The 27,681-nt window shown below is 53.7% G+C and overlaps 1 protein-coding gene across 1 annotated transcript in view; it reads right to left on the reverse strand.

Annotated features, from left to right (window-relative positions):
* Positions 1 to 27,681, reverse strand: part of LRP1 (LDL receptor related protein 1) — an 82,354-nt gene that overhangs the window by 35,906 nt on the left and 18,767 nt on the right. Inside the window, exons 7-24 of the mRNA XM_040490431.1 lie at positions 20,318 to 20,480; positions 20,016 to 20,238; positions 18,821 to 19,010; positions 18,042 to 18,185; positions 16,686 to 16,922; positions 15,309 to 15,489; positions 14,213 to 14,435; positions 12,859 to 13,060; positions 12,380 to 12,505; positions 9,756 to 9,896; positions 9,534 to 9,659; positions 8,948 to 9,064; positions 8,405 to 8,485; positions 6,620 to 6,787; positions 2,463 to 2,645; positions 1,829 to 2,029; positions 466 to 711; positions 53 to 250 (exon numbers count right to left, since the gene is read on the reverse strand). Of these exons, the coding sequence (XP_040346365.1) occupies positions 53 to 250; positions 466 to 711; positions 1,829 to 2,029; positions 2,463 to 2,645; positions 6,620 to 6,787; positions 8,405 to 8,485; positions 8,948 to 9,064; positions 9,534 to 9,659; positions 9,756 to 9,896; positions 12,380 to 12,505; positions 12,859 to 13,060; positions 14,213 to 14,435; positions 15,309 to 15,489; positions 16,686 to 16,922; positions 18,042 to 18,185; positions 18,821 to 19,010; positions 20,016 to 20,238; positions 20,318 to 20,480 (3,150 nt within the window). The remainder of the gene's footprint in view (positions 1 to 52; positions 251 to 465; positions 712 to 1,828; positions 2,030 to 2,462; positions 2,646 to 6,619; positions 6,788 to 8,404; positions 8,486 to 8,947; positions 9,065 to 9,533; positions 9,660 to 9,755; positions 9,897 to 12,379; positions 12,506 to 12,858; positions 13,061 to 14,212; positions 14,436 to 15,308; positions 15,490 to 16,685; positions 16,923 to 18,041; positions 18,186 to 18,820; positions 19,011 to 20,015; positions 20,239 to 20,317; positions 20,481 to 27,681) is intronic.

Raw genomic sequence — 27,681 nt, forward strand, 5'->3', positions numbered from 1 at the left:
TCTCTGAAGAGCACCCCGCATTAGTCCTGGGCCAGCAGGAGGGGGCTGTCACCTCCGTTGTCCAGCAGCTTCCCGCGGTAGATCTTGTCCTCCACCACATCAGTCCAGTAGAGGGCGCTCTGGCTGAGGTGGAAGTCCAGGGCGATGGTGTTGCGCAGACCGGGCACCAGAACGCTGTAGTCCCCTTTGTGAAGGTCGATGCGCCGGATCTCATGGCGGTTGGAGAAGATGATGAATGGCTTGAAGGGATCTGGGGAGGAGCGTGACAGGGGTCAGCACGAGGCTTGCTGCCTCAGAGCCGCCCTGTCCAAGAGCAGGCAGGGCAGGGTCTCTGTTGGCCCTGGGCCTGGTCATGGAGGGAAACCACAGCCTTTGGCATCCGGCAGCCCAAACCCAGCCAACTGAAGCTCAGGGGCCTGCCTCAGCCTGCCCAGCCTTCCTGGCCACCTTTCACCCGTGGTTCACCTAGGCTGCGGCAGCTCTCGCCGTCCGGCTCCAGCACCCAGCCCTCGTAGCAGGAGCACTTCACGCTGAACTTGTTCTGGTCACACTTCTGGCTGCACTTGAGGTGCTTGGCACAGTAGCTCTGGATCTGGCAGGTGTGGTTGTCGGGCCCCAGCTCCATGCCCAGAGGGCACGAACACACAATGCCTTCGCCAGGTGCCACCGAGCAGTTGTGGCTGCAGCCTCCGTTATTCAGAGAGCACTGGTCTGTGGTGTGGGCAACAGGGGACAGGATCAGGGTCAGGATCCAGGAGGAGGCAGGACGACGGCCTGGCTGGGTCTCAAGTCCTGGGCAGCCCAGACAGAGCCCTGGCACCCTGCCCGTAGCATCTTTCTTTTCCATTGCCGGCCAAGCCTCTGTCCCCGCGCTTCCTCAGGACCAGGATTGGGACCTCAGCACCCACCATGGGGGCCACCCTTCTCCTTTCCCTGAGGAACACCCTCATATCACGGATGCATCTAGTCTCTATTTTCCGGTCTCTTCTTGAGCCCGTGGTGGGGGGCCCCAGCTTTCTGCCTCTCTCTGGGGGTTGCCCTTTTTTCCTCGATCTCTTCTGATTTGGGTGTGATTAGGGTGGGGTGTGGTAGGGAATGTCCTGCCAGGTTCTCTGACACACCCTGAGATCTGCCAGCCCTGACTGATGACCTGTCAGCAGTTCTCAGGCCTGTCCCAGCCTGCCTCCTCCCCCACTCCTCCCCGCTGCAACAGATGCTCTGCCTGTCGTGGAGGAGACAGGCTGCTCTGCTCTGCTCCCCTCCCTGACCCCTATTTCTTTTGATCCTTGAATGCACAGCCCCCTCGCCCCACCTTCTCTCTCTACGGGCACTATCTGTCCTTGGGAACCCAGTTAAATCGCTGCCTCCTCTGGAAAGCCTACCCCAACCACCTCAACACTCAACCCTGGTGTCTTCATCTTTAAAAGCAGCTCTGTGCTGTTCTCTGGTGGGTGTGAGTGAGGGTCTGTGACTGCAGGAAGGGGGTGCACTGCACTGTCTCCACAACACCTTAGGACCTCGGACCAGTTACTTAACCTCTCTGCCTCAGTTTTCTCCTCTATCAGATGGAGATGATAACACTGTCTGCCTCACAGGGCTGTTGTATGGATTAAATGCGATAATAGTGTGGTGTGCTCAGCCCGGCCTCTTGCCGAGGCCAGTCTGAAACCAGTAAGGGTTGCTGGTAACTTCTTGGGGTGCTGCTTGCTCTTTCCCAATCTGAGACCACTCCCCGATGAACTTGCCCCATTCCACCTGTCCTCGAGACTCCTTACCCAGCCACCCTCCCCACTCCTCTCCTGGGGCCTTTGCTAGGCCTAATCCTCACCGCAGAGCTCTCCCTCGTCTGAGCCGTCTCCACAGTCGTCGTTGCCATCACACAGTTTGTCGGGGGGCAGGCAGACTGAGGTGTTGTTGGCGCAGGGGTGTGAGGGCGGCCTGCAGGCCAGGGACTCACAGTTCTCCTCATCCGAGTTATCTTCACAGTCACTGTCGCCATCACACACCCAAGCTTTGCTGATGCATCGAGCTGCGGGGTGAGTATAGTATGAGGGCAGGCCCGGGCGGGAGGGCTCTCCATGCCTTTCTTCTCAGACCCGATGGGTTTCTCTAATAGGGTCGTGATTGTAATGCCTTGGGGTCCACTAGGAACCTTGGAGGCCTTTTCTGTCAGATTCACAGAGGCAGCAAAGAAAGCAAGAATCTGCAGAAGGTGCTGAAGCTCAACTCTGGTGAGGGTTTTGGTTTCCAGGGCCTTTAGTGCAGTCCCTGGCCCCTTACGAAGCTTCCCCCATGCATCATGCACAAGCTTTTTCTGTGTGGCCCTTTGCCTCACCATGTCCCCACCCCAGCCCCCGCAGCATAGTGCTGTCTCCCTCGCCACTCCCTTGCCACTGCCTCTCAATATGGTCTCCTCCTGTCCATGTTGCCCCAGTCAGGCTCCTGCCCCTCCTTCTTTTTACCGGAGTCCTTGCAGCCAAACTTGACATTGGGGTCACAGACGTGGGTCACTCCCTCACAGCTCTTCTCATCACTGGAGTCCATGCAGTCAGTGTCTCCATCACAGCGCCAGCGCAACGGAATGCACAGACCATCCAGTCGGCACTGGAACTCATCATTGTGGCAGCCACCGGGAGGCCGTGTGGCTGCAGGGGGACAGAGGGAGGGCAGGGGGGTAGGGGCTCCACGTCAGCCATTCCCATGTCTGCCTTCCCAATCCCCCTCCTGTTCTGCCCAGTCCAGAGCTATGAGCCAAGGCAGGGATGGAGAGTTCTCTGAGTCCTGCCGACACTTCTCAGAAGCTAACTTGGAGTCAGGAATGTCACACCTCCCAGGACCCCAGCAATCAGCTCGTCTATAATCTCTCTATTTTACACACCAGTGCTCTATTGGATAAGCAGTTTGCTGGGCCAGAACTCAAAGGCCCCCCATCTTGGCCCTGCCTCCATTTTACCCGTTCATTCCATAAACACCTCTTGAGTGCCTCATGTGTGCCAGGCACTGTTCCAGGTGCCAGTGTGAGCGAGCCCGTCTTTACCCTCATGGAGGTGAAGTTCTAGCAGGGAAGAGACAGTGAAGATATGACACAGAATTCCAGAATGTTACTGCAGGGAGTGTTCCATGCCATGGAGACGAAGCTGGGTCAAGGCTAGCAAGAGATGACGATGCTACTGGGTAAGATGGTCAAGGAAGGCCTCTGAGCAGATGTTTGAACAGAGGCTTGGATGACATCAGCCGTGAGAATACCGGGAGGTGCAGCCTGGCAGAGGGAACAGCGAGTGCGAAGTCTCTGAGATGGGACCACGCAGGGCATGTTTGCAAAATGCCCGAGGCATATTTGAGACTGCACAGCTGGAGTAGAGTGAAGGAGGATATGAGTGGCAGGAACACAGGTCAGAGAGGTGGTGGGAGCCCTGCAGGCCATGGAGTGGGGCTTGGCATTGATTCAAGTGTGTAAGGAGCCAGTGCAGGCTCGAGGGCAGGGCTGGGGTGTGATCTGACTCATGTTCTGCAGGATCACTCCGGCTGCAGCACTGAGATCTGACTCAGGAGGCCAGAAAGGAACAGGAACAGCACCCGGAGGCATAGGTGACTGTGCAGGAGCCTCACCTTGTTCTCACGCTGCCGCCCGCTCCTTCCACCTGCCCCGCCATGAATGTGGTCAGTGCTCTTGTCTTGTGCCTGCCTTTCAGCACTGGCCTTTCTTGGGGCTGGTTTTCCTTCCTTGGGGCCCCTGAACCTCCTTCTCATCGAATCTCCTTCTAGGATTATCCTCTGAAAGCACCTCCTACATCATTTTTTTCAGGGTATTTTTTATTTATTTTATGTCTTTTTTTATTTGAGAGAGAGAGAGTGAGGAGGCAGGGGAGAGGGGTAGAGAGAGAGAGCGAGAGAATCCCAAGCAGGCTCCACACTCAGCTCAGAGCATGACATAGGGCTCTATTCCACGACCCTGGGATCATGACCTGAGCCGAAATCAAAAGTTGGATGCTCAACCCACTGAGCCACCCAGGCGCCCCAGCACCTCCTATATCTTATCACCTTCCAGCTTCAAAGTCCTTCAAAGACCCCAGTGCCTGACTTTCAACTGCTGATATAATCTGCCCCCTTTGGACACAGCCTCGTTCCCCATCAGCCCCTCCGGTCTGAGGGTCCCCCTCCCCCAAGCAGAGGCAAAAGTGCTCAGTTTCACCATCTAAATCTTACTACTGTGTTCTCCACCCCTAGCGCCCCCCTTCTGAGGACCCTCCCTCATGTCCATTTGGCCAGTCGAATCCCTCATCAGGGCCCAATGCAGACCCCGCCTCTTCCTCAATGGCCCCAGACCACTGCAGCTACCACCACAGTTAACAGTCACTACCAATCAGGACATGTCTGCTCCCACATGCCAGGCCCCCACACATCTCCTCTCATTTTATAGGGGAGGAAGCCAAGTCTCAGAGGAAATGACTTGTCCAAGTTCACCCAGCTTGTGAGTGAGGGGCAGAGTGCTTCTCCACCACACCACAAGCCTCCAGAAGCTCCCTTCTCAGAATCCCAAGGCACTATTACCTGTCCCACTCACCCAGCCCTTCTGAGATGGCCCTTGAGACTCAGTGACTGTTTCCTGGGCCTCAGGTGACCCTCCCTGCCCTCTCTCTCAGTTCTGGGTCCAGAGTGGGTATGCGTGCCGTCAGTACTGGTCTAACTGTATACACCTTCACTCTGTAAGGCTGAGGTTGCAAGCTGGAGGTCCAGGGGCTAGATGAGGCCTGCTGAAAGATTTTGGCCTACAGTATTTTTAAAACCTTTATGGGGCGCCTGGGTGGCGCAGTCGGTTAAGCGTCCGACTTCAGCCAGGTCACGATCTCGCGGTCCGTGAGTTCGAGCCCCGCTTCAGGCTCTGGGCTGATGGCTCAGAGCCTGGAGCCTGTTTCCGATTCTGTGTCTCCCTCTCTCTCTGCCCCTCCCCCGTTCATGCTCTGTCTCTCTCTGTCCCAAAAATAAATAAACGTTGAAAAAAAAAAAACTTAAAAAAATAAATAAATAAAACCTTTGAAGTCCATTGTCAGTTGTTATGGGTTGATTTGTGTTCCCTAAAAAAGATGCTGATGTCCTAACTCATAGTACCTGTGAATGTGATCTTCTTTGGAAATAGATCTTTTTTTTTTTAAAGAGAGAGAGAGAGAGAGAGAGAGAGAATCAGTGGGGTGGAGGGAGAGAGAGAACCTTAAGCAGGTTCCACACTGTGCGGGGCTCAATCCCACAACCCTGGGATCATGACCTGAGCTAAAATCAAGAGTTGGATGCTCAACCAACTGAGCCACTCAGGAGCCCCTGGAAATAGGTCTTTGCAAATGGTCGAGTTAAGATGAGGTCATTAGGGTGAGACATTATCCAATATGACTGTGTCCTTACATAAAGAGGAAATCTGGACACAGAGATAGGCAGGCACACACACATAGGGAGATCACCATGTAAAGATGAAGGCAGAGATTGGGGTGAAGCATATACAAGCCAGGGAATGCCAAAGGTTGCCTGCAAATGCCAAGAGCTAGGAGCGAGGCCTCCCTCAATCCTGCCAATATTTTGGACTTGGGTTTCCAGCCTCTAGGACTGAGATGAGAAATTTCTATTGTTTAAGCCACTCAGTTTGTGGAACTTTGTTGTGGCCGCAAATAGGAAACAAATACAGCAGGGCTTAAAAATGGGTAGATTTAGGGAGGGGGACAAAACAGAAGAGACTCATGAACATGGAGAACAAACTGAGGGTTACTGGAGGGGTTGTGCGAGGGGGGATGGGCTAAATGGGTAAGGGGCACTAAGGAGTCTACTCCTGAAATCCCTGTTGCACTAGATGCTAACTACTTTGGATGTAAATTTTAAAAAATAAAAAATAAAATTTAAAAAAATGTGGAAAGTTAAAAAAAAATGGGTAGATTCCACGTAAAAATCTGCATTTATGACTTCTCTTATAGCCAGGGCAACCCTGGGTCTGCAATCTTCCATGGAAACAATCAGCCAGAGCTGAGAAGCAAATCTTCCTTGAGAGGGTCTGTGCCTTCCAGTAGACTCGGCCCCCACTGCCCCCTAGCTGGGTCCTGGAGGTTTGGGCACTGAGGACCCTCACAGGGCCAACCCCTCTCTTCTTTGGTCCCCACTGTGCTCATTCATCCTTACCAGCCCCACCCCCACCCCTGAATATCCCTTTTTCAAGCTACCAGCTCTCGAGCATAGGCTGTGTGCTGAGTGCTTTTTGTGCATGATCTCACTGAACCCCCACATCAGTGCTGTGATGTGGGTGCTATTATTATCCCCACTTTGCAGATGAAACTCACAGAGGCCCACAGAGATGAAGCAATTTGCTCAAGGCCACCCAGATAGTAAGTTGCAGAGCTGGAGCTCAAACCCAAGGCCACCCAACTGCAAAGCCCGTAATCTTAACAGTGTGTGACAAAGGTTTGTTGACAATGTCTCTCTCCCGCACGACAGGCACCTCCTGAGGATAAGAGCCATGTCTGGGTTATCTCTGGTTCCCAGATGGCTGCAGCACAGAACGGGGAGGATGGAGGGACAGAGGGATGGCTAAGTGACTGGAGTGTGATGGTCTCATCCTGCCTGCTGGCCCCCAGGCACCCACCCTGGTTGGTGCAGTTGGCGTGTGTCTCGTCGCTGTAGTCCCCGCAGTCGTTGTCACCGTCACAGGTCCAGTGCTCGGGGATGCAGCGTCCGCTGTTGCACTTGAACTGAGTGCTGGAGCAGGAGTGGCTGCAGCCGGCCTCGTCACTGTTATCCCCACAGTCATTGTCTGAGGGGGGAGGCAACAAGGGGAGAGGCGAGGAGGAGGTCAGCAAGCTGCCTTCTCTGTGACCCCAGCTTGGGGCCCCCACGCCCCCCTCCCGTTCCCACCCTCAGCCCGCCCCACCCCCCCACTGAGAAAATAACAAACAGAAAAGACACAGAAACTGCATAGACTGCAGCATGCACCATGGCCCACGCAGGGGGCGGGGAGAGGAGGGGTGGGCTCCGGGAGGGCCCTTCCCTGAGTCTCGGAGGATGGCGGGTGGGGGACTGGACGCGTTCCTTTCCCCCATTTCTCATTTTGGCAGGGTGTGGGAACAGTGGTCTGCTTGCTTTGGGGGAAAGGCAGGGATTCCTCTGGCTTGGGAGGGCGAAAGGTGGGTGGCGTGGAGGTGAGGCTGCCCTGCTGGGGAGGGAAGGGCCCGATGCGGCCCACCCTGAGCTTGGCCACTGCTGCGCCCCATGCTGCGGCCACCCGACTCACAAGGGGTACTGCCTGCAGCTGGGAAGGCTCGGGGGCCACTCCTGGAAGGCATATGAGGGTGACTGAATGAACGTCCTGCTTTCTAGGTCTTGTGGGTGAGGGGCTACTGGACTTCCCTCCACATTTTCGGGACACCTGAGAAGGTTGGGGTACAGCTTTCCCCCTTGGGTGTATTCCTGCCTCTTTTCCATCTGGAGTTGATTCTCTCTTCTCTCCCTCTGTGTCTTGGGCTTTTTGTCCTCACCACTCTGTCATCTCCTCTCTTCTGTCCCCTCTGCTTCTTTCCCTTCCACTGTCTTTCTCTGTTGCCTCCTCTCTCCCTTCTCTCTTCCCCTTCACATCCTAGGAGCTCTGGAGAGGGGAGCTGCCTAGGGGTTCTGAGAGGCGGCCCGAGGCCAGCTGGGACTCTGGGGTGATGGTGCATGTGCTTCTATGCACTGACCGGCAGGCTCAGGACAGGTCTTTTCGTCAGAGCCGTCCCCACAATCCTTCTCTGAAACACAGAAACCGCCAGGGCAACCATTGGCACACGAGACACAGCAAAGATGAGGGGCAACGTGGTGTTGACCCAATAACATGCTCTCACACATCAGCCAGGGCTGGAGCCTCCGGTGCAACACGTCACAACACACAGACACAACCAGAGCCCCGAGACGGCACACACATGACGATGCACTGGCCCCCGTGGCTCAGGGCTGACATCACCTGGTCCGTGGCTGACCACCAGGTGGGCTTCCGAGCCTGAAGGCGGAGCCTGGAGGGTGCACCAAGGACCCCAGGAGATGGGGTTTGCGGGGAGAAGGGAGTTGGGCACTGGGCTCTCTTTGCTCTGCCCCTCTAGCCTTTCTCACTCATTTCTCCCTGGCCCCCAAGCCTCTGCCTGAGAAAGGGCAGCTCGGGCCCTGTCTGGGGAGGAATGGTACTGACAGGTGGCAGGGAGGGTCTCCCCTCTGTCCACACTAGTTCCCCCATGGCACTTCTGGCCTGTCCTCCTTTCTCCCAGCCAACCCAGTGGGGCTTTAGTGGATTGGCGGGAGGCCCCAGCTTGATTCTAAAACCCCTTTACCTCCCACCCAGGGCTTGGCTGTGGCTTTTAGCTTTCCTAGGAATCAGGGCAGGTTAAAGGGGGCAAGCTCTTACCATTATCACATCTCCAGTTGATGTTGATGCATCTGCCATTGTTGCAGGTAAACTGAGTCAGGGGGAAGCAGGTGGGATAGGCTGTCAGGGAGAAAGAACAGCTGAGTAGGGCCCTCAAGATCATAGAGCATCATGGCACCTGGCAGGTGGGTGCGGGGTCCCTCCTGGAACCAGCAGCTGTAGCCCGGTCAGACAGGGATGGGAAAGCTATGTGGCGGGGCTTCGGCCTGAAGCTCTGCTCATTCGTCCCCATCCCTCTGAGCATCCCTTTTTCAAACTTCTAGTTACCCACCACTGACCCCGTGCTGAGTGCTCTTCCTGCATGATCTCACTGAATCCCCACATCAGCACAGTGATGTGGGTGCTTTTATTCTCCTCATTTTGCGGACAAAACTCACACAGGCTTCGGAGATGAAGGCGCTTGCTCAAGACCACCCAGGGACTAAGGTTCAGGGGCCCTCCAGCCCCCCACCCCACCCCAGGGCACATTCGACGGGCTCCCTGTTCCCCATGCCAGCCCAGCCTCCCTGCTGTCCCTCTTACCACATGAAGCGGACTCGTCAGAACGGTCCCCACAGTCATCATCCAGATCACACGTCCAGGAGATGGGGATGCAGCGGCCACTGGCACAGGAGAACTGGTTGGGTGGGCAGGTGCGAGCTGGGAACAGGGATGGGCGAGGGTGTTCATAGTCTTGCCCTCCTTTCTTAATTTCCTGTTCTTTCCTCCTGTCCTCTGCCTATCAGGAAGTCTTCCCAAGGGTCTCAATGTCATTTCTCTGAGAGAAGTTTAAAGCCACATATGTGGTCTGACCCCCGCATCTGCTTCACCCCATCTCTCACGGGGTCTCTGGTATCCTCCAAGGAGAAGATCCACCCTGACTTGCTTCTGTCTTCAGTCTGGAGCTGTGATCTGTCCCCGCCTTCCCCACCCACCCGGGTTCAGTCCTCCCGGCCAACCCCGTTCTCCTGGGGAAGGGGAGAGCACTCCTTTCCTCCTGCTCAGCGTCCCGTCCTCTCTGCCTCAATACCCCATGCTTCTTTCTTTCCTGAGGCCACTCTGGCTGCCCCTCCCCGCCCCGGCCTCCCTGCCTGAGGGGTGCCCAGTGCAGCCTACTCCGACCCCACACCTGAACAAGTGGCATTGGACTCGTCTTCACTGTTCCCACAGTCGTTGTCCCCGTCACAGAGCCAGCGGTTGGGGATGCACCGGTTGTTCTCGCACTTGAACCTGTCCGAGGGGCAGGTGTGCTGATCTGGGGAGTGAGGAGTTCAGGGGTCAGTGAGAGGGGCGGGGCCCAGCTCTCTCCACATGCTGCCCTGCGGTTGTTGGAGAGGGGCAGGAGACTCACGGCAGAGGGCTGGGGCCTCGTCACTGTTGTCCAGGCAGTCGTTGTCCCCGTCACACTTCCAGCGCTCCTGGATGCAGCGGCTGTTGGCGCAGGCGAACTCGCCTGGCTGGCACTGGGGTGGGGGCACGTAGGATGGGTTCGCTGTGGGCACCACAGGGGTGTGGGGGGAAAGTCAGACGCAGGTCATGGGACAGGTGCTCAGCTCTCTGTACTATGTTTGCCTGTTGTATTATTTTAAATAATATGCAGACAGTAATCTTTCCTAGGGCGTGATTCTTCACAAACAAATAATCTGGATGGAAACCGCAGATCTCTCTCAAGCCACAAGGGTGATGTTTACTTGAACACTTTCAGTACTGCAGTATGGCCCGAGAAGAAGCAGCTTCCAAGAGAGCCTAGAGCCCCCCACCCCTTACTTTTGTCCCTCCTGAGAAGACAGCTTCTCACCAGCTTCCTGTCATCTCCACAAACTGCTCCTTGGAAGTTACCCCTGGGGCCCCCAGAGCCCTGTCGTGGTGCCTGGACTTTTTCCTTCACAGATGCATGAACTCTACCAGCCGGAGTGAAAACAGGTCCCAGAACTCTGCAGGCTCCACCCTTCCACCCTCATCACTGCCACCTCACCACCCCCCCACCCCCCCCACCCCCGTCTACCTTGAGCACTCAGCAGTAAAATCACTTTGTGCTTTGTCTGCATTTGCGTCGGTAACATGGAGAAGCCCAGCGCTCCCAGGTCGGCTCCTGTCCCTGCACCCTAAGCTCTGCTTGCAGCCTTTCTGACCTGTCCAACTCTCATCCCGGCTCTAATCCCTGAAGCTTCTGTGCATCCCGTGGGTGCCTATTTTCTCTCCTGTGGCCCTAGACCACTGGGCCTTGGCATGTGTTGTCTTGCTCCGTGCAACTGCTTCGAGACTGTTCTGCTCCCCTTTCTGAAAAATCAGCTCTGATTTTCATGTTATTAGACTACACCAACCCCTACTTCTATGGGCCTTCAGGCCACTTCCTGTCATCCTTAAGGGTTTTTAGCTGATGGCTCAGTGTCACTTTTCCTCCAATCTCTCCTGCTTTAATTCTTGGTGATTTCAACATCTGTGCGGATCCTTCCATTACCCTGGCCACTCAGTTCCCCTCTCTGTCAATGCTCTTGCCCTCCACCTGGCCTTAGTCACTCATTCTTAGCTGTCCATTAAGGCCCCACGGACCCATTTTCATTTCTGGGATTCTATCTTAAGGAAACCATCCAATATGGGAAGGCAGGAAGATATGGGAAATAGCAAAGCAAGTGATTAAAAAAAAACAAAACAAAAAAAAAACAGGCTCTGGGTCAGACTTCCTGGATTCAAATCCCTGTTATAACTTTGGGCCTCGTTTTCTTCATCTGTGAATTGGGGATAATAAAAATACTTTCCCTACATGAATATTTTAAGGAGTAAACAATTTGCTGCATGGGAAGTGCTTAAAATCACATCTTGGCACCTGATCTGTGCTCAATAAATGAATGTTAGCTGTGATTATAACAAAGACAGAAACAACTTAAACGTCCTATGGTAGAGAAATGCTTGAGAAAGTTACGGAACGTTTACTAATGAAATATATTTCAGCCATTAAAAATTCTGCTTACGTATCTATGACCTACTGTCAAGTGACAAAAGCAGAAAACTAAAGAGCATGTGTAACCTGGCTCGTTTAAATAAAGGGAAACGTGGGGCACCTGGGTGGCTCAGTCGGTTAAGCGTCCGACTTCAGCTCAGGTCATGATCTCACAGTCTGTGAGTTCGAGCCCCGCATCAGGCTCTGTGCTAACAGCTCAGAGCCTGGAGCCTGTTTCAGATTCTGTGTCTCCCTCTCTCTCTGACCCTCCCCCGTTCATGCTCTGTCTCTCTCTGTCTCAAAAATAAATAAATGTTAAAAAAAAATTTTTTTAATAAATAAATAAATAAAGGGAAACATGTAGAGACATGTTTGGGAGGGTGTCCCCCCAAATGGTAAGAGTGACATCCATGTCACATGGTATTTGGGTGACTTGTACTTTCTCCTATGTTTTTCTATACTGTTTATTTATTTTTTACAATGAGCATGACCTACTTTTCTTTAAAAAGAAGCTGTTTAAAATAATGCAACAATAACACAGAAAATGCTGTGACACATATGAGCCCCAAAGGGTGGAACACATTTTATGTACAGTATGATCTCAGCTACAGAAAACCAACCTCGTAACCCACCTGGCCCAAAAAGTGGTGTTCGCTTTCCTGCAATGCTAACAATATAGTGGTGTCTGTTGGTGGGATGCGGGCTTTTTTTCACTTCTCTAATTTCCAATATTTAGAACTGTTGTTATATTACTTTAATCAAGGGGAGACAAATGTAAAAGTATATTTTCCCCTTTCCATAGCTGTCCTGATCATCATTCAGCTTCCCCTAATCTTTGCGCTCTCCCTAACTCTTCCCAGCACCCAGTCCTCCCTAAACCCCCTTCTGGCCCCCAGAGCCTGCTCCCTCCCCATCCCTTGCCTCCTGTTGCCCCCACAGGACCCTCTTTTCCTCCTTTATCTCTGATTGGACACGGTGGCCCCTCCTGCTGAGGACCACTGTCAGGCCACCCGCCCCGGCTGGGCACCTCATACCCAAACAGGTGACACCGTCTGTGTCCAACACCTGGTCCTCGGCGCAGGCACACTGGCGGCTCCCAGGGGTGGCCAGGCACAGGCTGCTGCAGCCACCATTGTTCACCCGGCATTTGTTGGTACCCACTGCAAAGGAGGGGCCAAGGGAGGGGCCGGGAAGGACAGGGTTGTCATAGAGTCAGCAGAGGCCAGAGACAGGAGATGAGAGGACAGGGAAAAGACACATTGAAGTGAGGAGTGAGAAAGAGAGTAAGTGGTGAGAAGATAGTGAACACGTTGAAGAAGAGAACACATAGGCATGGGGCAGGGAAGGAGAGAGGGAAGACAAAGTCAACTGGGTTGGGGGCCTTTCTTCTTGAGAGCCTCAAAAGTCAGAGCCTGGGATCCCTGGGGAGTGCCTTCACCAACCCCCTCCCCAGAGTAGCCTTACCCCCCTGTCTAGGTACCACCCCCTCACTGGCCCCAGCCCCAGGGGGTACCTTGCTGCTGCTGAGCATCATACATGCGGATCTCAAAGATGGGGGGCCGCTCACTGCGCAGAAGGGTCACCGTAGGGGGTGCACCGCCTGTGCCCCGTTCTAAGCGGTAAACACTGCCACTCCGGTACTCAGTCCAGAAGAGGTAGTTGCCGTGGTGACACAGGCCAAAGGCGTGGTTCAGCTCAGGACCCTCATATACAATCTAAGAATTGAGGGGAGGTTACTGAGGAGCTATAGACAAATGGGGTGCCTGAGGAAGGCCCAGGGGGATCACCATTTTGTCTACTCATTTGTCCATGTCCTAGGTATGGGTCTTGCTTCCCCCATTAGCCTGGGAGCCCCTGAGGATGATAGCTTTGCACACAGTGAGGTGCTAGACACTGGACCCAGTGGGATGCTGATGGGGAACTCGTCCACCTTGTCCTCCCTTGTATCCATCCATATTCATTCATATCCCTCCAACACACATGTGTGCGCGCGTGCACGCACACACACACACACACACACACACACACAGTACTGAGCATACAGCCAGAATTCATCCGTTCGCTTCTTCATCCAACAAACACTTGCCAGGATCTATTAAGGGCCAAGCTGTGGTATGAAAAAGACTGTGTATGTCTCATGGAGGGCATACACAGCAATCCAAGATGGAAAAGGGGTCTGGAGACAACATCCTAGAGGAGGTGGCCCCTGAGCAGTGTGCTGGGTGAGGAGGAGTGGGGGTGGAGGCAGAAAACTGCATAAGCAACAGCACAGAGGGCAGCACTCGATATGCTGTGTGCTGGGAATTTCCAAGCTGTGTAGTGTTGCTTGTTCAAATACTGGGATACAGGGAACAGGGGCAGAAATAAGACCACAGAGATAGTCAGGGGCCATATCATAAAGGGCCTCATATATTATGAAAGAGCTTAGTCCACACGTCTCGTAGGCACATGACTCATAAAACACATGGCCACCCAAACGAAAAAGCGTACATATATGCCATCTCTAGTCATCCTGTACTTGCACAGAGGCGAACACAGCAGGCACACACCGAAGCGTGCTGTGTGTGTGTGCATAAACATGCCAAGGTGCACACAAGGTATACACCCAGGCGTGCACATGAGTGTCAAGCCTGCAGACAACATGCAATCACAGATGGACTCTTACAGAGGCAATCCTCAAGCAATACAACACATAAGACACAGCACACCAGTGTGCACGTCCATCGGTACGTAGGTAAACATGCACGAAGTGCACAGGCCTGGATATAGAGAGACTCACACATTCACACATAAGAAGCCTCATCCACACACAAATGTGGTCTAGCAGTGCACACATGAACACCCCACACAGGTGCCTGCCTGCCCACCTTCCGGTCTGTGCCATTGAGCAGTATGGTCTCAATGCGGTCATAGAAGGCATCCACCCAGTAGAGGCGCCCAGCTGGGATGTCCAGGCTCAGCCCATTGGGCCAAAGCACTGTCTTAGAGGTGACAAAGATGTCTCGGTGTGAGCCATCCATCCAGGCCCTCTCCAGCCGCCCTCGTCGACTGTCCTTGGGGTCCTCCTCCCAGTCTGTCCAGTACATCCACCTGTGGGCAGTGATTGGTCAGCACCACAAGGGCTACCCCTGCCATCAGCAGCCTCCTGTGTGATCCCACTCCACGTGTGCTATGCCAGATCCCCTCCCAGGGGGCTTCCTTCCTGCTCAACCCTAGCCCCCACATTTCCTTCCTTCATTCCTCCATTCAACAAATATTTGTTGAGTGCCTACTATGAGTCAAGGACCCAGTGGAGAGCAAGGCAGACAAGGCCCCTGCTCTCCTGGAGGTCACATCCTATCCAAGGGTACAGATAAGAAACAAGTCAACTGGAAGGTCACACACATTGGAGAATGAGAAAAACCAGGAAGGACACAAAGCATGGAGATGATATAGAGAGTAGACTGGGAATCAGGTGGAGAAAGCCTCTCTGAGGAGGTAACATTTGAGGCCTAGGTGTGAATGATGACAAGGGACTAGATCTGCAAATGTCTGAGAGCTCAGCAAAGGAAGTCCCAGAGCAAAAGCCTTGAGCCAGGAAGAGCTGGGGTGTGTGAGGAACAGACAGTGGGCAATGGGGACAGAGTTTCCGAGAGTCGAAGAGAGGTGCAGATGAGGTCAAAGGAGATGAAAGCAGATCCTGTAGGACCCCAGGCCTGATAAGGAAAGTGGGTCTCACTCCAAGGGCCAGGGGAGCCAATAGAGGGCTCTGAGTTGGCAGTGACAGAACCAGATCTCCATGTATGTGTGTAAGACATCACTCCCATTGTCCTGAAGATGGGGCAACTTTTCCCCATTCAGCTTCTGATTCCTGCCTCAGCACTCCACCTAGGCTGCCATTCCCGTTCACTCTCTGTCTCACCTCCCAGTTCTGACACCCACAGTTCCTGGCTCCTCCTACCCCAAGGCCCTGGGAAGACTCACCCATTGAGTGGATCCACCACAATGGCCCTGGGGTGCGTCATTTTGCCCTCGATTAAGGTCTTGCGGGTCTGAGCAGCCTTCTCCAGCCTGGCCACGCTGATGGTCTTCTTGGGTCCATCATCCGTCCAATACAAATTGTCCCCCATCCAGTCCACAGCCACACCCTCCACATTGTGGATACCTGCAGGGAGTGAAGGGGGCAATGGAGAGCCTCAAAGGAAGCTCAAGACTGCCTGCCTCTGACCCTCAGGCTACACATGCCTCTGAGCAACCTGACTAGCAGGGAGTGTGGAATGCCCTAGAGGGTGGGTGGGACAGGATGGGAGGTTGGAAGAAAGAGCTGGGAAGACTGTGTTGCCACCGCGTCCGTGTTGAGGCCCAGGGTCTCTGAAAACTGTCCATGGCAGCCCATAAGCCTATGTGGTGGATGTGACCTCTCATGTGAGGGCATGCATGAGCCTGAGCGGGGTGAGCTGGAGCAGTGTGCGGGTGGCTCTGGGCACAAGTGTGACACAAGATCCCAGGCCGAAAAATCCTGAGCTAACAAAACGAATAAATCAGGAAGTGATTTTTCACTGAGCCAAAGGCTTCATCTCAGGCTTAAATAGCAGTTCCCTTGGTATAGGGAACCCCAATCTTTTCCTGATGAGTTACTTTTGATTTCCCCAAAGTCTTATGATTGCTGACTGCTGAGGTTCTGTGAGCCAACGGCAGTGGGGGTGGGTGGGGAGCACTAACTGGCGTCAGCTAGATGACTGGTTAGGGAGCCCTGTCCCGGGGGCCCAAGTGTGGGTATTCCTAACAACGGGCAGGAACAGGGTGGAACTCAGGAGCTCAGAGCCTCCACACAGATGGATATTCAAGAGACAAAGTACTGTTGACCTGCCCGTGCAGCTCAGAGGGAAAAACTGGATTCAGTTCACAAAACACACTCTTCTCAGGACAAGTAAACACGCAGCTCCGGTGGCCGTGAGGTCTGGCTGCACAGACCTTCCGTGTACAATCATGTGGTGGTATGCCTGCTCCTATTCAAGGCCTCAGGACTCTCGTGGGCTGTGTACTGCGTGCAGCTCTGGGGCTCAGAGCCAATGGCAGAGAGACCCCGAGTTTTCCCAAGGGTTGGCAAGGACAGCCCACGCTGCCTAACCATCCATCCTCCTGCCTCTTTTCGGCTCAGCCAAGAAGGGGGTCACACAGGGGTCAATCTGTCTATCCCCTCATCTCCATGCCAACCAGCCCAGCCAGCCAGTCAGCAGGGGACTCTCCAAGCCGAAAGGGCACTGAGAAAGCGATGCCCAGGCCTCCAATTGCTTCCTGTCCCAGGTGGGTGCCCTTCGGGGGTCCTGTCTGTACACCTCCCTCACTGGGGGCCCTTACCGTCCTTCAGGATGGTCTCCCGCTCAGTGCCATCGATCTTCTGGCGGCCAATGAGGTAGCTGGTGGTGTCAGCAAAGTAGATGAAGCCAGTTTCAGCATGGAAGTCCAAGGCCCGGGGGTTCATGAGGTTCTCAATGGGGATCATGTGTTCGTCTGGGACTTTGGCTCCCATATCCATGCCCCGGATGATGCCTGGCCGGCCCTTGCCATACACAAGGAACAGTTCATGTTCTGGCTCTAGGGCAGGCATGAGGAGGGGAGGGGGGACACAAAGTTAGGTACATGTGCCCAAGGATCTGCAAAACCCAGCTCTCCTGGGTCAGGGGATATGGGTGTAGCAGGGGGTCTGGGCCACATGGACAGATGCATAAACATCTAAAGCCCAGGGGACAGCACCCTGGTTGGCAGCCTATGCCAACCAGGTGGGAAATGCGGCAAGAGTAACAAGCAGCATGTTTTCAGTTAAGTGCCCACTGAATCTGATTGGAATCTGATCACTTTGGAGCACTTCTGCTATCATCCTTATCTAAGCCACATCGCTTCCTGCTTACAGGGCAGAAGTGGCCTCCTGCCACTTCCCTGCTGTCCATCCTCCACCCAGCGGCCAGCCAGCATGATCTCCTTACAAATGTGAAGCACATCACGTCACTTCTCTGCTGGAAAGTCACCAAGAGCTCCTCATCCCATTTAGAATCCCATCCAACCTCTCCTTCCTGCCTCCCCTCACTCATGCTGTGCCGTTCTCAGCCTTGGAGCCTGGCACTGTAGGTTCCCTCTGCCAGGGAGCTCTGCCTTCGGGTCCTCACGTGATCCAACTCCTCACTTCATAGAGAGCTTGGCTTAACTCCTACCTCCACAGAGAAGCCTTCCCTGACCTTCTGTCTAACCTGGAGCCCTCACTGTCATCAGCAAGTCTACATTCCACTCTATTTTCTTCCTAACACCAGGTACCACCCGAAGCTATTTTTATTTGTCTGTCTCCTCTGCCAGACTACAAGCTCTGGAAGGCAGAGATGACATCTATCTTGTCACTGCTGAATCCTCATTGCCAGGAGAGTGCCAGACACGTAGTACATGCTCACTGGATATTTGTCGAGTGAATGAGTGAAAAAATGAATGAATGAAGTGAATGGGCCAGTTGACAGCCTTCTATGGAGCCCGAGTAGGGTAGTGGGAAAAGCCTTGTTCTTGGATGTGGGTTCAAATTCCTTCTATGCCCCTCACTAGAAGCAAAATGTCGGGTAAATCCCTTCATTTCTCTGCATCTCTGATGGAAACAGCCAGCTGTAAGGAGACAGATAAGAATCCCGCCCCACCCCATCCCAGCAGGCACACAGGCCCTTCCCTGTCACTCACTCTTGCATGACTTCCCGTCACTGCCCAGGCTGAAGCCGGAACGGCAGCGGCAGGTCCGCGCCTTGTGGCTGTTGGCCAGCAGGCAGATGTCGGAGCAGCCACCTGGCTTCCCGAACTGGTCATTCTCACAGGCGTGGCTCCTCACTGCAGGCAGGGTAGAGAGCCAGTCAGGACTCTTCAGAGCCCCTGTGCCCAGGCCTTGAGAAGATGTCCTGAAGTCTGACCACACTCCATCCTGCTGTGGTCTTTTTAATTCATTCATTCATTCATTAATTTTTAAGCAGGCTCCACGCCCGATGTGGGGCTTGAACTTACAACCCTGAGATCAAGAGCCACATGTCTCACCAACTGAACCAGCCGGGCACCCTACCCGTCCCTCCCCCCACCCAGATGTGGTCTTTATGCTTATTGTCCCATTTTGAAGATTCAGAAATCACAGGACTAGGATTTCTCTGCCCCACCATAACTTAGCCTTCAGACTCTCAGGTAGGGGCTTCTGTGATCAGGGGAGACAGTCATGCCATCGCCTGTGGTCAGGTGCTTCTACTCTAAAGCAGCCAGGGAACTGGGAGGAACAACCTATGTTCTGAGCAGAATGGGGGGCAGGAGCTCCTTGGAGGTGGGATCTGGAGGCTGAAGGGCAGGAAGGGGCTGGCAGGGGAATCTGAGGGGACAGGGGAGGTAGTCCAGGGTGGATGGCTACAAGAAGTAGTCATGATATGAGAGAACCGGGGGCTCCCATAGGAGGGTCCACAAAGGGGCTGCAGAGCCCCACTCACCTCGGGGCTGACGCCGCTGGTGGTAGATATGGAGGGCACCACCCTTGTCCACACGGGTGACGACCTGGTAGTCAGTGCTGTTGAATCGATTCACTCGGATCACGCTCGTCTTCTGCTGGGCATTGGCGTTGTCCGAGTTGGTGGCATAGAGATAATTCTCAAACACGGTCAGGCCATACAGATGCTCAATCTGAGATGGGCAAGCAGGAATGGTCAACGTGAGAGGAGAAAGGAACCCTCCCTCTGACCCTGGAATGCTCCTTGGCTTCCCATCCAGATTTCATTATTCACACTCCCAAATTCATTCCATGGTTGTCTAACTCCATGTTTTACTCCTGTATCCTCTGGTTGGATTTTCTTGCTTTTGAGATCTTTGCTTGTCAAAATCCCACTTATCCTTCAAAGAGCGTTTCTTTGTAGAATTTCTGGGATCTTCTAACCAGACACAGGCTTTCCCTTCACATTCCATCTCTCTGGCTATTATCCCCTGTCTGGTGATTTATGGACTTACCCCATCTACTCTGCTCAAACCCCTTGGGGGCAGGAACAATGTTCCCCAGAGATTTAGGCATACAGTAGATGATGGAATGATTTTGGACTGAAGTAGAGTTGGGCCCTAAACTCTGTCCACAGAAAACATTCCCCAGCCCCCAGCTTTAGGAAGTTGAGAGGGCAGACTTGCCTCAATGATGCCTGGTAACAGCCCTCGCTACCCACATAACTTATCCAAGGTAATTGACTGTCCAACTTGTCCAAGACAAAGGGATTTGCTGGTTTGTGGGACTTCCCAGGCTAACACTGGGACAGTCCTGGACAAACAGGGATGGTTGGTCACCCTAATGATCCCAGATTGGAGGTGCCACCTCTGAGTTGGAAAGGCTTCTAGACTAGGTTCCAGCGTTCTTTCTCAACTGTGTAATCTCAGGCAAATCACTTAACCTCTTTGAACCCTGCTTTTTTTTCATCCACCAAAAGTGAACTAAGACACTGGCCCACCTACCTCCCAGGGGTCATTGCAAGGATCAAGTGAGAAAAGGGAAGTAAAAGGTGTATCTAAAATGACTGTTTCCACCAGAGTAGAAGCCACATCCTCTCCATGTCCACCCTGCTTCCCACCAGAGAGACTGTCCCACACTGTCCTCCCTCTCACTGGGAGGCCTAGAGAATGGCTCCCCTGCAACAGCTTCCGCCTCACCAGAATGCCCTGGATGATGGTCTGCCGGCCCTTGCCCTCGTAGTCTACCACCTCTATATAGTCCAGGTAGGCGTCAGCCCAGTAGACAAGGCGGCTGACCAGGTCCAGCGTGATGCCGTGAGGAAACACAATCTTGCTATCGACCAGCTTGGTGCGGTTCTGCCCATCCATGTCGCAGCGCTCCACCTTTGGGATCTGCCCATAGTCAGTGAAGAACACCTTCCTGCGGGCAGAGGGCACGTTAGCTGCGTTGTGGACATTGAACGCTCTCCCTTCCACCACATCCTCTGCCCGCCCCTCACCCCATGGCAGGGTCCAGGGCAATGCCCTTGGGGTTGTAGAGCTCCAGGTCCAGCAAAGTGACACACGTGTCCCCGTTTCGGTTGCAGACAAAGATCCTATCGTCGATGTCATCCACAAAGTAGAAGTTGCCTGTCAGCCAGTCGATGGCCATCTGTTCCACATCTGAAAAGTGTGAGTGAAAGAGCTATGGGGGGAGGCCCACCTCTAGACAGGGCCACCCCTTGTTGGTGCAGAACCCACCCCCGGAAGCCCACCTCCTCTGGGACGACCTCCTTCACCATGTAGGTGACAGCTGTCTCTCCTCTCTGAGCTCCTCCTATAGGAGTTAACGGCAAGGGCACAATTTTGCCTTGTATTCTTTGCCATCTTTCTACCTATTTGGCCTCTCCAAAGTGAAGTGTCTGAGTATCCTCCCACAGAACCCTGCTCTGCACACGGAGTTCAAGGCCAGCACACAGGGGGCACTAGGTATGCGTTGGCTGGTTAGTTGATGGACAAGCTTCCTGAACTCTAGACCTTCCTTGAGCAGGACCATCTTCTTGAGGTACCGAAAGGCATTGAAGACAGGTCCACTGGCTCATCCAGTATTTTTAAATATGCTTTTACTTGAGATACCAGCACTCAGGCTAACAAAATATCACACATCTTCGATGTTGGCTGGACTTTCATCAATTTTATATGGTAAGTCAGGGTATCTCATGCTAGCCAGGGCACTGACCAAACACTGTACATGTTCCATGACTCTTAAAAATGGAAAAGCAGGGCACACCATCAATAAATGCAATCTGAGAGAAAAGTATGTCAAAATATGGCACCCATAGAGATGGAAAAGGGAAGGCCCACGGTGTCAAAAGGTTGGAATCAGTGACATAGGCCAAACTTCCTCTACTCACTCCTGTTCCCGTTTCTTCAATGTCCCTATTGCTCAATTTCCTCATGTCTTAGGGAGGGTAGGAAGGAGCAGAGAATAAGCTATAGGGCTGGAGGACAGAGAACATAGGAGGAAGGCCATAAAAGGACTCTGAAGGTAAACTGAGGCATGGTTCAGAAAGAAGGGGAGCTTCAGAAAGGTGAGTAGGGGAGGAGGATGGACACCAGGTGCCCACACTTAGTCTATGCCATCTCTGGAGGCGATGGAAGAGGCTAAAAAGGACTGAAGAGGGTAGGGGTGGAGCAAGGGCAGTGGGAAGTCTGGAGGCTGGAAGTCTGGAGACAGGGACCCCTGCTGGTCTCTTCTAGGCACCTCCTCTCCAGGACCCACTGGCTCCCATCCATTTACTTACTTGTCCCCTTCAACTACCACCACCAGAGGTGATGCTTCTTGCAGACTAGGGATCTCCTAAGACAGTGACTCCTCAGGACTCCTGCCTTGCACTCCACCTTTACCAATTTCAGTAAATAAAGAGACCTTTGGACCACCTGCCTTTGGCTGAACCTTACCCCCACACGCTACCCACACTCAAACCCAGTAGGGGTTATTCTATCCCCACAGAGCTATAGGTATAATGACTAGGTGCTCTGCTCAACTCTTCCCTAATCCTTCCCTCTCCCCACAGGGATTCAGAGGCTATTTCCTGACAGTGGGTGGGGGTGGGGGGCAAAGGGAACAGGAACATGGCTCCCAAGGAACTTGGCTAGGCCCTGACACTGACTCACAGTCACAGGACTTAGGCCGGGGAGGAAGGGAAGGAGCCAATTTGAGGTTCTCATCAAACTAGTTTCCTTTTCAGGTCCCCCCGTTAAACCCCACTTCAGGGTGACTGGAGAAAGAAGTCACAGGGATGAGGCATTGTCCCTGTGGTTGCTGATGCACCCCCAAACCCAACCACTCTCTCCCCTGGGTTCCTAGCACCCTGACGACAGTAGAAGAGAGGGGCAGAGCAGCCTGGAAGTGTGGGTCCCAGGCCATGTAGGAAGAGGGCCCAGTGCTGGGATAAGGCAATCACGCTGCTCCACACACTGTTACCATGGAGAAAACAGATTAAAATGAATGCTGCTGGGCTGCCTCCAAAGGAAACCCAAAGTCCCAAACCAGAGTGTGTGTGGGGGGGGGGCAACGGGGGGGGAGACCTGCCGCAGCACCAGGCAGCCAGCAGGCAAGTAGGTTGGAAGGCAAACAGGTTGAAAGGCAAATAGGGCTTCGTGCCCTTTACTTGGTGGGCACAGCGGGGGGCTGCTGGCATGCAGAGGAACTTCATCATTGGAAGCTGGTTTCCCAGCACCAGCTGGTGCAGCTGCGTCCTCCTCTCTAACTTCCTGAGGCTTCCCTGAGTCACTGCCCAGCTCCAGGCTGGCAACACCCTGCCCCTGCTCCCCATCCACCCTTCCCTCAGCGAGAAGGGGGGAGGAAGAAATCTGAAGAGATCAGATGCCCCCCCCCCATCCCAGGTGCAGCTACAAATCACCCCCTTAGCCCCAGGAAGTGTTTGACCTTCGAGCCTCCCTCCTGGCCTGGGTTCCCTGCCAATTCCGGGAAGGAAGGCAGAAGGATCGTCCTTGCTCTAGATTATTTACCCTTGGCCGGTCTCTCCTTCCACCTCCCAAAGGCCAGACACGGCCCCACTCAGCAGGCCGGTGAGGAGTTGGCAAGAACGGGAGTCCCCAGCCCGGCCTTGCCTCCACTTTGGTATTTTTGCAGCTGGAGACTATTAGTCGCAAGCAAAAAAATCCTTTGTTATCCAACCCCCCTCCACCACATTATTTTCCCCTCTCCTAAAGTCCAGATTCCTCTGCCCGCCCAACCACACACACTCACACACATGCACACATCTTCACACACACACACACACACACACACACACACACACACGCACGCACTTGGCCACTCATACCTAAGGCCAGTGTAGACAGATGGGCTCAGATTGGGAGAGGGAACCTTCCCTCCCGGGCTCCCCTACAGGCAGTATCTGGGCCATTGCCCTGTCTCACGGCATGAGGGGGTGGGGGGGGAGTTGAGTCCTGGGTTTCACCCTAGAGGACCTGAATGTTCTGGCCCCACACATTCAGAGGGCAACTGTCCCCTGCAGCCCAGGCTTCTCAGGGCTGAGCCACCCCAGAGCACCCTCCAAGGGGCTCTGGCCAAAGGCCCCAAATCCTGAAGACAGGAGAACCTCAAGTAAACCCAAGGAGAGGAATGCTATGTTGTGGAAAGGGTCTGGGGATGTTCTGGGGGCCAAGAAGTTGGGAATTCCAGCTTACAGAAGGAGGCTAGGAAGCTGGGAGGGGGATGGGATAGTCAAGAGGACAGACCACAGCTTGCCAGTAATGTCATTAAAGACTTTCACTTCCAGGCTCCAGAATAGACCAGGGGTGTGTGTTTATAACTGACGAGCCCTCCCTGCACTCCCCCACCCCAATGCTCAGCACTCTGCATCCCCTATAAGTCCAATTTTTCTCAACTTCTCTACCATTCACATTGTTCAAGAGTTATTTCCCTAAACAGTGGTTGCTTTCCCAAAAACAACAGCCCACCCCATTACTAAGAAGACCCTGGCTTCAGCTACAGGACTCCAGTCACTCTCCCTAAAACAAATCTGGGGGAGGAAGGGCGCCTCCCTGCCGTGAGGAAATATCCCCCAATGCATCCACATACCCAAAGATTGTAGGACAGGTCATGAGGCCTGTGGATGAGGGAGGATGAATCCCACTTCCACTTTAACCACATCCCCAGTGGACACACGCATTCTGGTCCTTATTCCAGGAAACTCCCCACCTCTCCCGTCACTCTGCTCCACCCTGGGCCCAGCCAGGCTCTAGACACTGACAGCCTGGGCTCGAATCCTGGTTCTATCATCTTCCAACTGTGGGATTATGGGAAAGTTACTTAATGTCTGAGTCTCAGTTTGCTCATCTGTAAAATGGGACGGTGTATTAATAGCACTTAGCACAGGGCCTGGCACATAATTAACACTCTATAAGTGGGAGCTGTTCATACCACGATCCTCCCTCACCTCAACCCCATTCTTCCCTACCTTGTCCACCCAGTTACCATCTGTGCCTCCAGCTAGAACTCTGTGGCCTCCTGACTAACGGCGGGCCCTCCAGGTGCGCAGTTTGGGGCTAACACCTACTATTCTTCAAGACTCAGCTCAGGCCCCCAGAAGAAAGATTTCTGTATTTCAGGTGCCTGTATGGCCCAGTAAGTCCTTTCATCACAGTCTGTTTACCTGACTACAAATATTGTGAGGGCAGGGTGCTGTCTTTCATCTCTGTCCCCGGCGTCTGACACACATATACTGATTCATTCAACAAATATTTGTTGAGTACTGACTCCTCACGCTGTTGTCCTAGAACTGGGACATCACTTTTTCCCTTTCCTTCGACTGCCAGGATCCTCCTTCTCTGGCTTTGGGACGCCCCCACGATGGTGGGAGAACACATCTGTCTGGTAATCCTCCCGCTTCTCAGAGCCACTTGGGGATCTCGCCCTGAGTGGGGAGAGGGAGGGCTGGGGGAGAGGATCAGGAGTCTGGGGTTTTTGCAAGCAGGTAAAAGACCGCCAGGCAGGTCTGGCAGGAGCTTTGCCAAATGGCATGTCTCATGCTCCTGTTTCCTGCCGAGCCCTGACTTTAGCTCCTCTTGTTCCCAGAGAGGCCCTGGCTCAGCCACATCACATCACCTCTGTCCCCTGGGCTCCCTTCCTGCCCCACTTGTACCCGCCTGGGGTTTCTGCTCTGCTCCTTCCCCTGCCTGGCCCAGGTCCACAAAGGCAGTCGGTGCTGGTCCCAGAGAAGAGATGCCTAAATTCTGCAGCTCTGATTCAGAATCAGAACCAGGATCTTCCCACTATTGAGAAATCCTTGCTGGGCTCTAAAACACATCTTTCTTGCTTAAGTTACTTCCTGTGGCTTGAAAACAGGGAAGGGGGGGGTTAGGGAGCAGGCTGGGTGGAGAGGCAACTTCAAGGAGACAGCGGGGGAGGAGAGGACAGGCTGGAGCTGAGCCGGGAGACTGAGACGGAGAGGAGACGTGGGGCTGGCCTCGCCAGGGAGAGGAGAGCAGGGCTGTGAAATGATTAAGAAACTCAGGACGGGAATGGGAAGCAAAAGCACCAGGATGCGGGTGGCCCAAGGCCAAAGAGTGTGCTGGCAGGAGCCCCCGCCCCCCAGGATTCTGACACCCTGTGGGTGAGGAAGGCCAAGGAAGAGGGTGGTGGTGGCTGGCTTTCATATATGAAATCTGGAAGTATTCCATAGGCATAGACTGGGAGGCTGAGAGGGCCCAGGCTGCCCAGTTCAGTGGAAAGACAGCTCCCCTTCCAGCCGGGGAAGACAGTTCATCACAGATGCAGGGGGGTTACTCTCTGCCCCCTCTCTGCCTTCCCTCTAGACACATCACTACCCATTTCCTGTTGTGATTTTAACCACACACATACACACACACGCACACAAAGAAAGAGGGAGGGATAAGTGAAACTGGCCAGCTGGACTTGGGGCCACATTTCGCAACCTTGCTGCCTGCAGCCTAGGGGGCCGTTTATTCCTACCTCCTCCTTCCCCATGCGGATGGTGCAGGGAAGAAACCCCAGGACCCCTGAGGGCACCTCCAGAGCATCCCCTCATACACAAAACTTATTTTCCTGAAGGCCTCCATGCACAGCGTCAGAACTTCCCCTCACCACACACACCCCCCTTCCCAGGGCCCCAGTCCTGCAGTCTGCCCTCATTCTTTCTACAGTGGAAACATACCCAAAGCTACTGGAAGACAGGTCAGAGGAACACAGCCAAGGCAATGCAGGGCTGGGGGTGGGTTGGGTCAGCAGACCTGACTTTCAGCCCTGCCCAGGGGCAGCCAGCAGGGGGCTGGGCAGAGTTTAAGTTTCCTTGAGAGCGTGGACAGAGGTGAGGGGCAGAATGGGCAAACCAGGCCTGGCTCTGGTACTACCAGGCCAACCGACCCCTGTGGGTCTCAGTTTCTAGAACTTCGGTCTTTTGTGTATCACTTTCCTTTTTTTTTTTTTTTTTTTTTAATTTTTTTTCAACGTTTATTTATTTTTGGGACAGAGAGAGACAGAGCATGAACGGGGGAGGGGCAGAGAGAGAGGGAGACACAGAATCGGAAACAGGCTCCAGGCTCCGAGCCATCAGCCCAGAGCCTGACGCGGGGCTCGAACTCACGGACCGCGAGATCGTGACCTGGCTGAAGTCGGACGCTTAACCGACTGCGCCACCCAGGCGCCCCGTTTTCTTTTTCTTTTTTTTTTTTTTAATTTTGTGTATCACTTTCGAAATGCTTGCCAAGGTGATGTACAGCCTGCACTATCATTTACCTACTGTTTCTTTAAGTCAACTCATTTTTCTTATTTTGCTATATCCTAAGCAATCTATGAAATCACAGATTTGATATACTAGTTACAGGAGTTTCCTAATAGGTATTAAAAAATAAAAATTGGGCGCCTGGGTGGCGCAGTCGGTTAAGCGTCCGACTTCAGCCAGGTCACGATCTCGCGCTCTGTGAGTTCGAGCCCCGCGTCAGGCTCTGGGCTGATGGCTCGGAGCCTGGAGTCTGTTTCCGATTCTGTGTCTCCCTCTCTCTCTGCCCCTCCCCCGTTCATGCTCTGTCTCTCTCTGTCCCAAAAATAAATAAACGTTGAAAAAAAAAAATTAAAAAAAAAAAATAAATAAATAAAAATAAAAATTAATGATAAAAAATGCACATCCATGTATAACCTAAAATCAAGGCAGCCTGCTTTGGGAAAGGCAGTATTAAAAACTGAGGGGCCAGCCTTGGTCCTCCCTAAGGATCTTCCAGCTCTCACCACCATGTTCTCCAGTCACAGAATCAGAATCCACAGAGACCTCCCCATGCTGCTGGGACAGTGGCAGAGGGGAGGATGTGTCCTGGAATTATATCCCAGGAGGGAAAGGAAGAGGTGAGGACTCAGCCCCCAAGGCCCCCCAATCCAAGCCAGTGATAGTCACAGACAGGGGAAGGAGCACTGGCAGCCTGGGCTCAGTTAAGGGAGGAAAGCGCGCACGGCGCGCGCACACACACTCACACGCATGCGCACGCACGCACATACACCTTCCGGAACGTGTGAGGACATTGGTAAGACAGTGTCCCCTAACTCTTGGGCAGAAACAGAGGGAAGGAGCTGGGATCAAGACAGGAAAAAGCAGGAGCTTCGATCCCCAGCCGGCTCCACGGAGCCTCTCCTGGAAGCTGCACCAACCCCTGAGCATGGCAGGGCTCTGGGAGCGGCCCTCTGAGGCCTCTCAGGACTCAGAGCAGGTCTGCAACACACAAGCCCTAGGACCCATGTGAAACAGGCTCACTTCCTGGCGTCCTTCCTTTTTTCTATTCTATTTCTGTTCCCAGAGTTTTCTCTGGGGCAGGCTCCCCCTTCTTCCCACAGCAGCAAGCA

This window comes from Herpailurus yagouaroundi, unplaced genomic scaffold (genome assembly GCF_014898765.1).
Source record: "Herpailurus yagouaroundi ecotype Mexico unplaced genomic scaffold, PumYag 182, whole genome shotgun sequence".
In the NCBI taxonomy this organism is placed as follows: Eukaryota; Metazoa; Chordata; class Mammalia; order Carnivora; family Felidae; genus Herpailurus; species Herpailurus yagouaroundi.